This window comes from Pistacia vera, unplaced genomic scaffold (assembly GCF_008641045.1).
Source record: "Pistacia vera cultivar Batoury unplaced genomic scaffold, PisVer_v2 Contig46, whole genome shotgun sequence".
Taxonomy (NCBI): Eukaryota; Viridiplantae; Streptophyta; class Magnoliopsida; order Sapindales; family Anacardiaceae; genus Pistacia; species Pistacia vera.
In genome coordinates this window covers 565,623-582,524 of record NW_022196290.1, presented here as the reverse complement: position 1 = coordinate 582,524, position 16,902 = coordinate 565,623, and the positions used below count along the sequence as shown (strand labels likewise).

The window sequence follows — 16,902 nt, the reverse complement described above, 5'->3', positions numbered from 1 at the left end:
CGAGCTCTTTATGCTCTCTAATCGAGTTTTTTATGATCTTTGATCGAACTCCTTATGCTCTCTGATCAAGCTCATAGGCTCGCTCATTTGCTTGAGATCGCATGCCTCAGATCTTTTAGATTGTGTGCCTCAAATCATTTAGATCAAGCTCTTCATCTTGAGATTGCGCACTTTGGATCGTTCAAATCGTGTGCCTCAAACTCTCAGATCGAGCCCCTATTAGATCACGATCAGCTCTCAGCTCTCAAATCACGATCAACTCTCAGCTCTGAGATTGCGAACAGCCTTAGATCATGTTCTCAACTCTCAGTTCTCAGATTACGATCAACTATCGGCGTCAGAAAAAACGCATAGAAAACTTAAAATATCCCCAAAACATGCCAAAACAGTGGATTTTGGCCCCAAACGAGCTTTCTGTGGATATCTTGTGAGCTCCAAAACTCCTCCCAGATCAAAAGTTATGGTTGTTTTAAGTTGGCTTGTCCGTTTAGGACCTCTAAGCTGTGCGTTTAGGCTTCTGACACTCTAGACTCTCCAAGAATTCACCTACTGGATATTTTATGTCAGTTATCAGATCATGATCAGCTTCAGATCACTCCTAGCTCTCAGATCACAATCCTTGCTCTCAGAACCCAACCACGCCAAGCATAATTCGAGCTCTTCAGTTCTAGACTGCAGCCTATAGTGCGACAGCAATTCAGATCAAAGACATGAGTTTTTGAAGTTCGAACTCGCACTCCAAAAACTAGGGGGCTATTGTTGTGCAGGAAATCTGGAGAGGATAATTCCCTATTAGGAGAGAAGATATTTAGATTAGCTCAATTTGAAAGGAAGTTATTCAGATTGACTTAGATTCCAACTAAGGTGGCCGAAGATCTTGCAACTTCCTAATCCTACGTATTTGAATCTTACCTCAACTCTGTCATGTAAATGGGTGCTATATAAACCCATCAAAACTTGTTTTCTAGGGGTTGGGCAATTGTTCTAAGAAAAGATTCATCATTTGTAATTCTCATTTAATAAGAGAAACAATAGAGGTAGGCTCAAGATTCAAACTTGCCAAACCACTTTAAAAATTGCCTCTTGTCATCGCTCATTTTTGCTTTTTAATCATTCTTTTACTGCTTTCCATTCATAACATTGCTGGTTACCCGTAATCACGCACACATCAGTTTCGATCCCATGAAGGCCGATCAGATCACTCTAGTTCGTGCAAAATCTTGTATCAACAACATATAAGCTTTGACATATTATTCAAAGAATGACTGCTCAGTAGTGTTTATGTGAATAAGGCAACACAAAAGAGATCTTAGATATCATCTAGGTGAAATAATAATAACAGGAAAAAAAAAAAAAAAAAGGACTACCACATTTTAGAAAAAGCAACAAAATTAATGCTTGTTAAAATATAAGATTATTAATCTGAGTAGATCAATTGTATAATGCTCCAATAAAGAGGAAAGAAAGTAAATCCCATGAGAAGTTGTTTTCGGGCATAAAAGCTTCTATGTGATCAATGACTTACTTCTTCCAAGATTATAAAAGCATAGTTGTACTTGTTGTGGCAAAAATACAAATTGATGTTAGCACTACCAATCAGAGCTCAACAAGCACTCAAAGACAAAGTGGTATTAGCTGTCAAAACCCAAACCGCCTCAAAGAGATATTTTATATCAATCCTATCCCATTTTAAGATAAGGATTAAGGAGTGATCCCCATTTGTCAAGGCAAGTTGCAAAAGCACTCATTACATTGACCTCAAAGGTAGAAATGGGCACCTTTCTTCATGAAATAAAGAGGCTAGGCCTATGAGATCTAGGCACAAACGAGAGCTTCAACCATTATTTTTTTCTCTATAAACAAATCATTTCTCCAATTTTGTATGCCTTACAGGAAATATTACAAAAATAGTTAGAGAATAATAAAATAACAATGGATGTAGGATTTGCTTTAAGCATCCGAACCACTACAAAAATCCCTCTTGTCAATCTTTTATTTATGTTTCTTCAAACATATATCATCTCAGCTCCATAATCAACTCTCATATTCATTTCACGTGTAATTTTTAAGACTCTCTTAGCACTTTGCACGTGAGAGGTCGTTGGTGTCAAAATCAAGCATCAACAGTTTGGCGCTAGAAAGAATGGTCTGATTCACATCAGCTCTAAATATTTTTCCAGATAAATTTTGAATCTAGCAAAGTGGCAAACACAAGAATTGTAGCTTTTTGAGTCAAATTTCTTATGGTCTAAGAATCATCCAAATTCGAGGTCTACAACTTAAGTTATCATCAAAATACTGAAGCTTGTTATAACTTAGAGCTGTCAGATCGCATGGCTAGATCGTTCAGATCGCACGCATCACAGATCTTAGATTGCATGGCCAGATTGCTAAAATCACATGTATCACAGCTCTCAAATCATGTGGTCAGATTGCTCAGATCGCATGCATCAAAGCTCTCAAGTTCCGTGGCTAGATCGTTCAGATCACGAGCATCATAGCTCTTAGATAGCATGGCTAGATAGCTCAAATTGCACACATCAAAGCTCTCAGATCACGTGTCCAGATCACTCAGATCACACGCATCAAAGCTCTCAGATCACGTGGCTAGATCAATCAGATCGTGTGGCCAAATCGCTCAGATCGTGTGGCCAAATCGCTCAGATCACACGCATCAGAGTTCTCAGATCAGGTGGCCAAACCGCTCAGATTGCGTATATCAGAGCTCTAAGATAGCACGGCCAAATCGCATGCTCAAATCTTTCAGATCAAAATGAGCTCCTAAGCTCTTGAGATCATGCGTTCAAGATCGTTCAGATCACGCATTCAGATCATCCAGATCATGCTTCCGAGAACTCAGATCATGCTCCCGAGCAACCAGATCGTGCTTCGAGCACTCAGATCATGCTTTTGAGCACTCAAATCATGCTTTCGAGCACCCAGATCGCGTTTCGAGCGCTTAGATCACTAATCTCGGTTCTTATATCAAGCTTCGCGCTTTTTGATCGAACTCCTTGTGTTCCCAAATCAAGCTTCGCACATTCTGATCGAACTCCTTGTGTTCTCAAATTTAGCTCTGCACTTTCGGATTGAACTCCTTGTGTTCTCAGATCAAGCTTCGCGCTTTCTGATCAAACTCCTTGTGTTCTCAAATCAAGCTTCGCGCTTTCTGATCAACCTCCTTGTGTTCTCAAATCAAGCTTTGTGCTTTCTAATCAAACTCCTTGTGTTCTTAGATCAAGCTCTGCGATTTCTGATAGAACTCCTTGTGTTTTCAGATCAAGCTTCACGCTTTCTGATCAAATTCCTTGCGTTCTCAGATTAGGCTTCGCGCTTTCTGATCAAACTCCTTATGTTGTCTCATTGAGCTCATAAGCTCACTCATTTGCTTGAGATTGCTTGCACATATCGAGCTCTTTTAACTCTCAAATCGCGTGCTCCAAATCAAGCTCTTCATCTTGAGATCGCACGATACGGATCGTTTAGATCGCACTCTTCAAACTTTCAGATCGAGCCCCTATCAGATCACGATCAGCTCCTAGCTCTCAAATAGTGATCAACTCTCAGCTCTGAGATTGTGAACAGCCTAAGATCGTGTTCTCAGCTCTCAGATCATGATCAGTTCTTAGTTATTAGATCAAGACTAGCTGCCAGCGTAAAAAAAAAAGGGTAGAAAACTTAAAATAGCCCCGAAACATGTCAAAATGGTAGATTTTGGCCCAAAAATTGTCCCAACTAGGTTTCCCAATTACCATGATGTAGAGCTCAAAACATGCTTTCTGTTGATATCTTACAGGCTCCAAAACTCCTCCTGGATCAAAAGTTATGGCTGTTTTAATTTGACATGTTCATTTAGGACCTCTGAACCATGTATTTGGGCTTCTGACGTCAATTTTCTCTAGGAATTCATCTACTAGACATTTTATGTCATATATGAGATCGTGATCAGCTTCGGATCGTGATCAGCTTTGGATCGCTCCAAGCTCTCAAATCGCAGTCCTAGCTCAGCACCCGATCAAAGACATGAGTTTTTGAAGTGCAATTATGCACTCCAAAAACGGGGAGGAGGGGGGGTGGTGTTGTGTCAAAAATACACACTAATGTCAACATCACCAATCAGAGCTCAACAAGCACTCAAAGAAAAAGTGGTATTAGTTGTCAAAACCCAAACCGCCTCAAAGAGATATTTTATATCAATCATATCTCATTTTAAGATAAGGATTAAGGAGTGGTCCCCACGTGTCAAGGCAACTTGCAAAAGCACTCATTACATTAACCTCAAATTTATATAAATGGGCACCTTTCTTCATGAAATAAAAAGACTAGGCATATGAGAGCTGAGCACAAACGAGAGCTTCAACCATTATTTTTTTTCTGTAAACAAAGTATTTCTCCATTTCTGTATGCCTTACAGGCAATATTAGAAAAATAGTTAGAGAATAATAAAATAACAGTGGATGTAGGATTCATTTTAAGCATCCAAACCACTATGAAAATCCCTCTTGTCAATCTTTTATTTATGTTTCTTCAAACATATATCATCTCAGCTCCATAATCAACTCTCATAATCATTTCACATGTAATTTCTACGACTTTCTTAGCACTTTGCATGTGCGAGGTCGTTGGTGTTAAAATCAAGCATCAACGGTATATATAAATGTGTATGCCCTCAGCTACTATATATAAATGATAAGTGTGTTTCAAGATGTCTTGTGTTGTTGAGAAAGTGAAAGAGTTGAGAGCGAGAGATGAGAGACGAGAGAAATGGAAGCTAAAATTAGTGTTGAGAATGGTAAAAGTAGTGAGAATCGTATAATGGGATTTGTTGGTGAAGTTGCAGAAGAAGATGATATGACTCTTAAGAGAAAGATCTTGAGTCACCCTTTGTTTGGCCATTTGATTGAGACACGTTTGAACTATTTGAAGGTACATCTCTAGTAATTGTGCAATGTTTTTCCTTTTCTGATCCCTTCTGCTCTATTTCATGCTATTTAAATTTGCACCAATCACCTTCAAAAACAAAGACTAAGACAGATTTGGGATCTCCTTTGCATGAACCAGAGACCAAAGTGGAAAGATCATTAAAGATCAATGTTGTCACGGCTCTAACTCTTATGTACTCAAAATAGGACCTTAAATCTAATATCTAAAAAAATTAATTTGTAAATTAACAAGATGTTAGTAGGGAAAAACTCTACATTTTTTTTTTTTTTAATCAACGGGGCTATCTAGGTCAGCTTGCGTGCACTTCAACTAATCCTCCAGGGATCCCTAGAACTGCTAGTCGAGTAAGAGTCACAATGGCCACCCTTATTAGTGCCTGGGGGAACTCGAACTCAAAAGCTTTTGGAATCTCCTTTTGCTCTTTCACCATCAGGTCACCCAATAGTGGTTAGAAACTCTACATTTTGTTTGCTTTAGATACTATATTATATATCTATATATGGACAATGTTGGTAAAAATGTTCTTATATTCTTTCTCTTTTGATTGTAATTTTTTTCCTTTTTATAGTACATATACATCTTCATTCACAAATGTTCTTACTCATATAACATAATATTCATTGATTCCTTTTTGGAAGTGAGTTAAGAATATATAAATATACATACATCAGTTAATAGTTGGGTTGGCTATGTGAATCTCAGGTGGCTTCTGGTGAACCTGACAAGGTACTTGGCACAACACATGTAGCTAATTTTAAGCCTAATGCTACCATTCCAAGTTCTTCAAAACTTGATATTTTCATGGTATATATGATGCTTTAATATATATTTGTTTTATATTTATATTTTTCTCTCCTTAAGAGACTGTATATGCTGCTCTAGCTTTTTGCAACATTTGTCATATTATGAGTCCACACATGTCATTTGTCATATTATGAGTCCACACGTCTATAATTTAAATAAAAATACAAATAGTACCAAAATTTTGGAGAAAATCTTGTATTTGAACAATATATAGATTGATAGCTTATTATCATCCATTGACCCTAAACAAATCAGTAGGCCTCACAATTCAAGTTGCACATTTCTTTTTAAATGAACACTATGTAGGAAGATGTTTTGTTTTTAATTAAATCCTATTCAAATACACATATCTAATACAGAAAATGACTTACAATTAATAACTAAAATTATTTGTTTATTTTAATGAACAGGAAACATATTGCATTACACTGGGCAAGCTCAAAGAAGCTTTGGAGGTACAACAACTAGAGACAACATCTTTCATCGATGATATGTGTGGTAAACTAAGAGAGATCAGTGAAACCTAGCCTAAGAAAAATATAAAATCCAACTCTCGAACTCAAAATCAGTTCTATCAATGCGTAATTTTGACACCAGTGACCCGCACGTGCAAAGTGCTAAGCTGTTCTTAAAAATTATGCATGATATGATTATGAAAGAGCTAGTCAATATAATCAAATACAAAGACTGAATAATAAGTGAGAGAGATGATTTTTAAAGTGGTTCGGATGCTTAAAGTGAATCATACATCCACTGTTTATTTTATATATGAGGGATTACAATAGGTCGCGTATAGCAAACAGCGAGCAAAGGTACAATGATTGAGTGTTCAGAAAGAATATCAAGTTAATCTCTTTCTCGTAGGTTATATTTGCTCTGAAAATAAAGATTACAATCAAAATAAGGGTTCAATATCAGAATCCCGAAAATAAGAGGAGGAGTCCTCTATTTATAGTAGGGGAATTCAAGGTAATGATTGCAAATCTACAAGTGGGTAGGTGTCATGCAAGTCCTTCCTTGCCTCCCATTGGTTGATAACTTAGGAAATATCCTTAAATTATATGGGGCTTGGACAGGTGTGCATTCCTTAGTCACTTATAGAAAAAGCCTAAATCTACTAAGTTGATGGAAGCTGTATTCTTTCTGTCTTGGGGCAACGTGGCAACACCTAGATGATGCAAAGCCTTCCTGAACTCTGATTGGTGCTTGCTAATGTAAGCTTACATCAGCCCTGGATTTTTAGGCATAATAGAAACTCCCCAGTTCTAAAGTTTCAAGGATTAAATCTTGAGAACTTCATGATTATCCCATGATCTGACTTGTTTCAAGGAATATCTGCCTAAAGTAACAGTTGAGAACAGCCACATTATTACAAACGACATGAGGCTGATGGCTTGATCTGACCAGTGAATTGAGTGTAGATTGTGACATGGGTTTCAAGAACTACACAAGCAACCTGACATGATCATTCATAAAGGTCTAGCAACCTGAGCCAGATCTTGATCAGTGCTATGAAAATGTGTTTAGAACTCTATCTGTCATTCACAACCTAAAAACACTTAGAACACTTTACCGTCGAAAACTAAGAATCATCTCGTTCGGTGTTCGAGTATGTCATGTGGAAAAAAAATCCTTTATTCAAACGACCTCTTCAGATGTTATTTGTTGCGCTTGACAACTATCTTGGTCAATAAAATAAGCTTTATCTGACAGACGTGTCTCTGCACAATAAGTGTCAGTCATGACATTAAATGCAAGTCATGCTGAAACAACATTCCCTTTTGAAACATTAAATAAGGATGAGGACGCATTTAATATGGAGGAGATAATCACACTAGCGTTGTTGGAGTAGGTGCCCTAGAGCCAATCTATTATTGTAAAATTGACTATGTAATAAATGTTTGTTTATCAATAAAAGGCATATTCTTCTATATCATGTAAATCATAGTTATATGTAATGAGGATGATAGAACCGTGACGAGGGTATCAAGTGTTTTAAATCTTGATAGTGAGAACCCTATGATCACATATGGCAGCCATTCTAGAAACATCTGTGGCCCCAATATTATTCTGACCAAGGACACAGATAATATGGTAAGGCTATCATAGTGTTGAATGACCCTATCGAAAGGTAGTGACTGATCTCACTTGTCAAGGTTGTTTGCCGACAACCTGGTGCAACGCATGGGTGCTTGCTAGAGGCAAGTTCACTAGACAGACCCACCAGAGGATTCCATATGGATGGTAACCCCAGTGTCTATGGAATAAATCCTCTAACGGATGGTGGTGCATGTGATCCTTAGACTTGAGATCACCGGAGCACCTTGTGCACCAATTGGTGTTGTTTGACACTAGCCCAACGTAGTTCTATTCAGAGCTATCAATACGGTAGTGATTAGCTACATTGAGAAGTGTATCGAGACTATGGTGGATCGACAAAGGATTCATCACTCCTAGGTGCGAGATAAGTTATCTCACTGGGTAATTCAATAAATTGCAATGACACTAAATTTGTGGCCACAGTGGGATTGAGTTGATGCTCAATCCAATTTATTATTTCGGTCATTGGTCCATTAACTAAATACAAACATGTCAAGGATATCTGAGGTTGACACTATTTCTATACCTCAGTCTCGATGAGATAATGGATAATGAAAGGATTGAATTGCAAGGTAACCATACCGTTGACAGGTTGCGGTTTCGCTGAATCCAAATCTATCGGGTGGCCATTATGCCTTGTTAGGGACCAATCTTGGTCAGTGTGTAGTGAGACGATTAATTGGTGTTAATCGCAATACTACACACTGCCGATATGATGAGGAGCCTACGGGTCACACACTTAGAAGATAATTTAAGAATCAATTTGTGAGAAAGGTATTTTGGTAATCTCACAATGCAATTAAATTTGTTGGGGTTGTTGCCTATATTTAATTTTAATATTAAAATTAAATTAATGAGATTATATTTAAATATATCTCTGTATATATTTAAATGAATTATTATTATTAATTAAATGTTAATATATTATTATATATTAATTGATTTTAATTATAATAATAATTAATTAATCAAAATACCATAAAGGGTGTGTTTGGTTGCAAGGGTGAATTAGGGTTGGAGCTCATGTCTATTCCTAAGTAGAATAGGGTTTTAATTATCGCACTATATAAGTGCAACTTAAAAGTAAAAAAAGTGAGAATTATTCAATAATAAAAAAACCCTAGCCACCCTATCTCTCTTTCTTTCACATGTTACACTCTTGAGTGAAGAAGAATATTTTTCTTGTTCTTCTTTCTTGATTCTTGAAGCCCTTGATTGTTCTAGCAAAATAATCAAGGGTTCTGTGGATTGTCTTCATGTGGATTACCGTGAGTGCGATCCTACTTTGGATCGATTAGCAAAGAATCACGTGAACAGTGTCGATTAACAGTGTCCTATGAACAGTAGCTAGTGAACAGTGTTGATTAACAGTATTTGGTGAATAGTGCTATGAATAGTGTTCGTGAGCGTAATCAGAGATATTTGGAGGAGCCTCCAAACGTGAGTAAGCATTCTGAATACTTGTATGGATTTATTATATTGTTGTAATGCAAAATTTATAAACATTATAATCTGTACCCAGATTTGGGATTAAAGCATATGATTGGTTTTTATTTGTTTTAAAAGTATGTTTTTCTGCTGCATAAACCCGTTCACATGCTAACAGTTGTATCAGAGCCTTAGGTACCAGATTATTTTGTTTAATCATTGATGTTTGATAACATGATTTACTTGATAACAAGTTTTTGCATAATATGTTTTCATGAATCTAATGGATTTTGTATATTGATTGGTTTAATTGATCAATTGACTGATGATGTGTTGATGAGTGACTTATTGGTTGGTTGATGTCTTGGTCGAATGCTTGTGCATTTGATTTGATTTGGATCTATATCGTTACATGAAAAAACTGCAAATAGTGTTACTGTATGATTCATTGTTTTGCGGCGTTAGCCACGGCGAAATAACACTTTGCCACGGCAAGATGCAAAAAGTGAATCTGGTTGCGGCGAAATAAACCTTCACCGTGACGAACTACTGGAAAAGTAGATCTAGCGGCGGCAAAATAACACTTCACTACGGCATGAAATTCTCTAGAACGTTTTGTGTTTTCTGGAAGTTTATGGCGTTTGCTGTAGTGAAATAAAACTTCGCCGCAGTGACCATGTGTATGAACTTCGCCGAGGTGAAAATTTTATTCGCCGCGGCAAGAAACCTACTATTCCATTTTGCTTTTTTGTTTTTCCCATAGGGGGCCAAATTGCAGTTTTTGAACCTATAAAGCCAATAATAATTCTACACATATAAGAAGGGTAATTTAATAATTCCACCCACCCAAATTCAAAATGTTAATTTTGGATGTATGCAATGTTCTTGTTTTAAATTGCATGGTGCCCAGTACATGGGCCTTAGACCTTTGGTATGTTTTTTTAATTTTGGGTTTGCTTGTAATTTTATAAAGAAATAGGACCTGCGTATCCTGCCTCTCTCTCTTATATCTCCATGTATTTCTTCTTCTCATCTCACTCCCCTCGTATGTAACGCGAGGTATCTATTATCGATGTAAATTACAATAGTTTTTTTTTTTTATTAGTATAAAATACTTTGTAATGATCGTGAAGAAGAAATGAAGGAGCTATGAGGAGGAATAACTTGAAGACCCAAGATTTACTTTTAAACCCTTAGGTTGACCCACCAATTCCTCTAGGCTCGAGGAAATCGGTTTTAGTGGGCCATGTATCAGCATGTTTTATTTTGTTTAGAATGCATGCTAAGGTTGAATGTTCAATAACATGACAAACAATGACATTCTAACAAGGATAATAATCTAGTGAGACATTAAATAAAAATCCTCAACTTAAGTATATTAAGTCACATATGCCTTCCATCACCATGGTTTTAATCAAACCACTGTTCGTCGGAACTTTGTTTACCAAAGCAAAGGGTACACTTCTACCAATGGGAGGTTAAAATTCATTGGAGATTTCCTTAATGGTGATGGGTCGACTTAAAATGATAGTTTTGCTTGTTCACCAAAGCGAAGGTTGATAAATACGTCATAGACATAGTAGAGAAGTACACTCGTTATTTGTACGTGGTGGCATGTAGTGTCCACTCTACTGATACTGGGAATCACACTTGAGGATGATGGCTAGGCCGTTGGATTGTGTGATTGGCTTGTTGGCTTGCTTCACATTTGAGGTTGGTAGTGGGAGCTATCAATTGGTGTGGATTAAGTTTGTTGGCCTACCTAATCAACCCATTTTGGCTTGTTCGCCAAAGCAAAGGTTTGAAATGGGCTAGATGGGATCTCAGTCCACTAGCAAAGCCAACAGGCTTTCCCGAGTTAATAGTGAGGGCTATTGGCTTGAGGAAAATAGTGGGAGCGATAATTTAATAAAAGACCTTATTAAATAAAAATAAACATTATAATAATTTTGCTTTATTCTGCATTTGTAGTTGTTAGGAAACGATCCATTGACGCAGCGGAAAACAAAAATTAATAACAACATGGATCGTTCCATAGAACCAAGATCAGGGCACAAATTTACAGTTTATATCAAAATAAGAATCTGTAGAAAATTAGTTTAGAGTTTAAGAAATCATAAACACGTTTGAAGGCTCCTCCAACTTTGTCTCTGAACGTAATTTGCTACCGACCCAAGTGGAGGATCGGACCGATATAGTCCACACGAAGATAATCCTAAGGAACTAAAGATGGATTTGCTAGATCCTCTTTAGCTTTAAGAAACAAGAAAGAAAAATCAAAGAATACTTTGACTCTAAGCAAAAAGCAATCTGCGTGGGAGAGTGTTTTGGGGCCGGAAAGTTTTCTTTCAATGAGTGAAATGAAAAAATGAAAAATCTTACTCTCTCTCAATTAAACCTTTTCTTTTATAGTGCAAGTTTAATTGCCCTATTCCCTTATGGAATAGGCTTGGGCTCCAACCCAAACACACCTTGTTTCCAAACACTCCCATTTAGATATTTTAATTTTGTTTATCATTATCTCAATTAAAATCAATTAATATATATTTAATATATTAAAATTTAACAATAATGATAATTTATTTAAATGCAATCTCACTTATTTAATTTTTCTAACAAACTAAATAAATGCTACGACCTCAGCAAATTTAATTGCACTATAAAATTACCAAAATACCCTTTCTCTTAAAAAGACGAAAACGTCATTCTTTCTTTCTGGCTCTTAAATTATCTTCTATGTGTGTAACCCATAGGCTCCTCATCTTATCAGCAATGTGTAGTATCACGATTAACACAAATTAATCGTCTCACTAAACACAGACCAAGATTGGCCCCTAGCAAGGCATCATGGCCACCTAATAGATTTGGATTCAGCAAAGTAGCTACCAATGTTCTGAAAACCGGACCGGGAGCCAACCCGGATAAACGACCGGTTCTCGGTTCGAACGGTTTAACCGGTTCGACCAACTGGTAGGACCAGTGACGTCAGCATGCTAACGTCAGCATGCTAACGTCAGCATGATGTCATGCTGAAATAAGAAAAAACGTAAAAAAGCCAAAAAATTCAAATTCTCCATCTAATTAAAGTTTAAAAACCATCAAAAACAACCCTACAATAATAATTTCTCCATCTAATTAAAGTTTAAAAATCATCAAACCAACTCTACAACAATAATTTCTCCATCTAATTAAAGTTTAAACTTTAAAAACCATCAAACCAACCCTAGGCTACAACAATAATAAAACCATCAAAGTTTGATAGTTAAAGTTTACAAATTCATTCCTCAAGTCTAAAGTCTAAACTCTAAGGTTTCAAACAACATTAAAGTCATCACAAAGTAATATCAATTATCAAATATGAATCCACCAATGGCCAACCATCAAAATTACAAAATATCAAAATACCTACCAATCCACCAACCAACATATAAAATTTCATAATATCAATCCATTCCACCAACCCAACCACAAAAAAATTCAATAGAAGCTCACGGTAAGTGAAAGGAAAAAGGAGAAACCAAACAGATTCTTCAATGGGTCAACCCATCCTAAATTGATTATCCACATCATCATCCGAGTCATCATCATTATCATCACCATCAACTACAAATTTAGCAAAAATTAAAAACATAAGTTAAAATTTATAATGTACATTGTTTTTTGATATTATAAATTAAAATAGTTACCAAGTTGGTTAAAAGTTAGAAAACAACCTTGTGAACCACCTGCTGAATCATAATAGGGTGGCCATCAACACCGACAGGAATAAATCCTTCTTCGTAAAGTGCTTGCCTCAATTCATCTAAATTGAAGTCAACACCCTTCTGTTCATCATCAGCAATCCAAAATTCTGTTCTGTCAATGCTTTCATAATCGATAGGATCACAACTATTTTTCTTGTAACACATCCTGAAAGACATGCCAAATAAAAATATCACTAAAAATATGAGATAATAAAAATATTAAAATTGCCAATGCTTTATACCTATTTTTCAAACGCAAGTTATAATGGATAAAAACCAAATCATTCAACCGTTGATGCTCCAATCTATTCCTTCTTTTTGTATGGATACATTTGAAAACACTCCAATTTCGCTCACATCCCAAAGAGGTTGAAGTTTGGCTCAGAATCTTAATTGCAAACTCTTGTAACTGTGGAGTACTATACCCATATGTCCTCCACCATTCATCTAATTAAAAGTTAAAGAGTGTTCAGTGTTAACCATATGAAATAATCAAATAAACAAATTCATAACTTAGAAATTGGACTTAAAATTGAGAAATTTAATAAGTATTACATACCAGGTCGTGTGGTTCTGCAAGTTTGAAAGGCAAGCTCACGAGAAAAGCTTTCCTCGTGATCTCGACATATTCTACTTTCGTCCACTACTCTTTCTTGTTCAACCTGAATGCACTTGCTTTATTATCGACAACATCAAGGAAACCATGCATAACCTCTGGTTTCCTGCAGAAACTTGCACGGTCATACTGAAAAGCCGGATTCAAATAATAAGTAGCAGCATGAATGTCGCGATGCAAAAGCAAATCCCACCACTGCTTAATAATTTCGGTATAAGGCTTGTACAATGTCTTTCTCTTTCTAAAGAACTTCTTGATCACTTTTTTGGCTCTGTACATGCCATCATACACGTATCCTATTGCAGGTCTCTCATCTGAGTCCACAATTCGCAACAAATGCATCAAAGGAGCCACAATTTTGGAAACGTAACCCATGTTATCCCAAAATTCATTATCTAGAATTATGGGAACAACATTCTTGCCTTTACTACTTCTGGCATATCGAGAGTCCACAAAAAACCAATCAGTCACTATAGCTTGCAAGTCATGTTTATGCTCATGTAGACTTCTTAATGCAATGAAAGTAGTAGCAAACCGAGTTGCACCCGGTCGTATGATTTCTCTCCAACCCTGTTCAAATGATACATACAATACATAATAGATCTTAGTAAATTATTACAAAATGTTTATTAATAACTTGACAAAAACATGAGTTAAAGGTTTATAAGCTATTACCTCTCTTTTCCTCAACCAAGCTATCAAAATTGTGTGATTATATACAAACTTGGTTACTTCAGAAGCACGTTTTGCAACATGCACTATGTGGTCCAACTCAGATATATCTTTCAAAATTAAATTTAAGCAATGGGCTGCACAGGGTGGCCAAGTAATATTCTCATACTTCTCAAACAACATTCTTCCAACAGCTTTATAATTTGCTCCATTATCTGTGACAACATGGACAATGTTGTTTGGTCCAACCCATAAAGCCATTTCCTCAAACAACTTGAATAATGTAAAGGCATCCTTTACAACATCCGAAGCATCCACTGATTTTATAAAGCAAACACCTTTAGGACAGTACACAAGAAAATTAATCAATGATCTATGGCAAGTATCAGTGCAACCATCAGCCATTAATGTACATCCAACCTCTTGCCAAATCCTCTTATAATTGTCAACAATTAATTGGACTTCCTTCTTAGCATCTCTCAACAAATTCACACGCATAGCATCATAAGTAGGTTGTTTATACCCAGGGCCAATTGCAGCTACAGCATCCAACATTGGCTGAAAATAAATTAAATTTAAAGCATTCATCGAGATGCAAGCATCATAAAAGAATCGTGCAACAGACATGTCTGCTCTCCACTTTGCATCTTTTCCAGCCAAAACACTCCTAATTGAAGGCTGAGACCCAGAAGTAGTTCGTGGAGCAAAATAATTACTAACCCCAATAGTTTTCTTTCTCTTACTGCTCGTAAATTGTTTTTTACCGCCACTACTACCACCTTCATTCATGGTCATTTGTGATGGAAAAACCTCTTCATTTTCTTCATCTAACTGATCACCCTCAAATTCATGTACTAAAACACCAAAAGGAGTTGCATGCTTCCGGAAATCTTCTTTTTCCTTATTTTTTACTCCTATTTCTTTCAATGATTCATTCATATTGAATCTAACATCAAATGGAACCTTCGGACACTTTCCAGTATCCCTTTTTACTCCTGCTAGGTGTTGCTTCATTCTGAAAATACCACCACCTCTAGTAACCTTGCCACAATGAAGACAAGATAATATTTTCTTTCCATCTTTATCAACACTCTCAAGAACATGTCCCCATGCTATATCGGTCTTTCCTCGAAAAGATTGCAAGGAAATGGATGCGGCTGATGAGTTATGTGCAGACGAAGATGATGACATTCTCTCCCCTGGCAAGTGGTAACCAACAATCAATTTGTTATCCTATATGAACCTAACTACTTTATCACCTTAGATTCATATAGGATATAGAATATGCTAAACCTTATTTCAAATCCCTGGCATTAATTACTATTTAGTAAAGCCTAATTATTTTCTTCCTTCACTGCTTTTCCCATTTTAGAAAGAGCCAATTGATATGTCAGTTTTATTTTAATTTCTTGAGGCATTGGGTTAACTAGGACTCTCATTTTTTATTTTTTATCTCTTCATTCTTCAAGTCCATGTAGCTGTGGAACATTCAAAAAATTTGCCCCGGATAGGGCATCACTTGTAAAGAACATTGACTCTATATACATAAAATAAAATTTTATTATTTTCAAGACACATGAATGACATTCTATTGACTTCCAGTACCACTTTCTCATACCCTATACACATCTTTCCGGCTAATGTTATTTTACATTACAACTTAATTTCTACTTTATTAATCATCCCTAACTTTGATCATGAAGTATCCCTTTGAAGCAAATAAACATATATACAAGATCCTAATAGAATGAACCAATACAAAATCTAAATTTCGTTTTGACAATTTAAGGGTTGCTTTTAATCATATGACTTCTTTTAAGTAGTAAACTTGATAGAATCTGTAAGCATTCATAAATCTGTACATAAAGCATAGAAGACAGAAAAGATAGGAATCTGTAGATTGTTACTTGGTCATGGCAAATGGCAGCTCATAGATGGCGACAGACGGCGGTAGACGGCGGCAGATGTGAAGGCTGAAGCTGAAATTTGAGCTGAAATGACTTATCCGGCAGATCAGAAATGGAGATGGTGATGATTGAAGAGTTCACGTTGAAGACTAGAAGATTGGAAGTTGAAGAATGAAGCGCTGAAGCAGAGTAGAGCAGACTGCAGACCGAAGACTTGAAGAGTGAAGACGTGAGGCGCTGAAGCTTAGCTAAAAGCTTGAAGGAGATCTGACTTCTGAGATCTCAAATGGAGGACACGAAGAAGAGGACTAGACTGGAGAGTGGAGGAGATCATGAATGGCAGTAGCAAACGGGAAACCAGATGAAAAAGTGAAAAATTGAAGAAGGGAGACGGCTCTGTATCAGTGTATCTGTAGCTCAAAAGCAAATTAAAAATGTGTTTTTTAATAAAAAATTTGAGGGTTTGGTTTGAGTTTGACCGTTTGACTTTTATGTGTGCACATGTGATTGTTTTGAATTTTTAAATTTTTTTTTTTTTTATTTCATGTGTTAAACCGGAAATGTGTGGACCAGAAATTTGTTAAATAATGGTTGGACCGTCGGTTTGCTACACTGCGACGGTCGAACCACGGTTTGAAACGGCTTAATGGCAAATCCCGATTATTTGCTCTCTTCAAACCGAAAATGC

General features: G+C 36.4%; 1 protein-coding gene across 1 annotated transcript; it reads right to left on the bottom strand.

Moving 5' to 3' along the window:
• Positions 1–14,407: 14,407 nt before the first annotated feature.
• LOC116145053 lies at positions 14,408–15,498 on the bottom strand. The gene is made up of 2 exons (XM_031430500.1): positions 14,477–15,498; positions 14,408–14,417 (listed from the first exon to the last, which is right to left on the bottom strand). Exons 1-2 carry the CDS (start codon positions 15,496–15,498, stop codon positions 14,408–14,410), a joined length of 1,032 nt encoding a protein of 343 aa, XP_031286360.1.
• Positions 15,499–16,902: the final 1,404 nt, after the last annotated feature.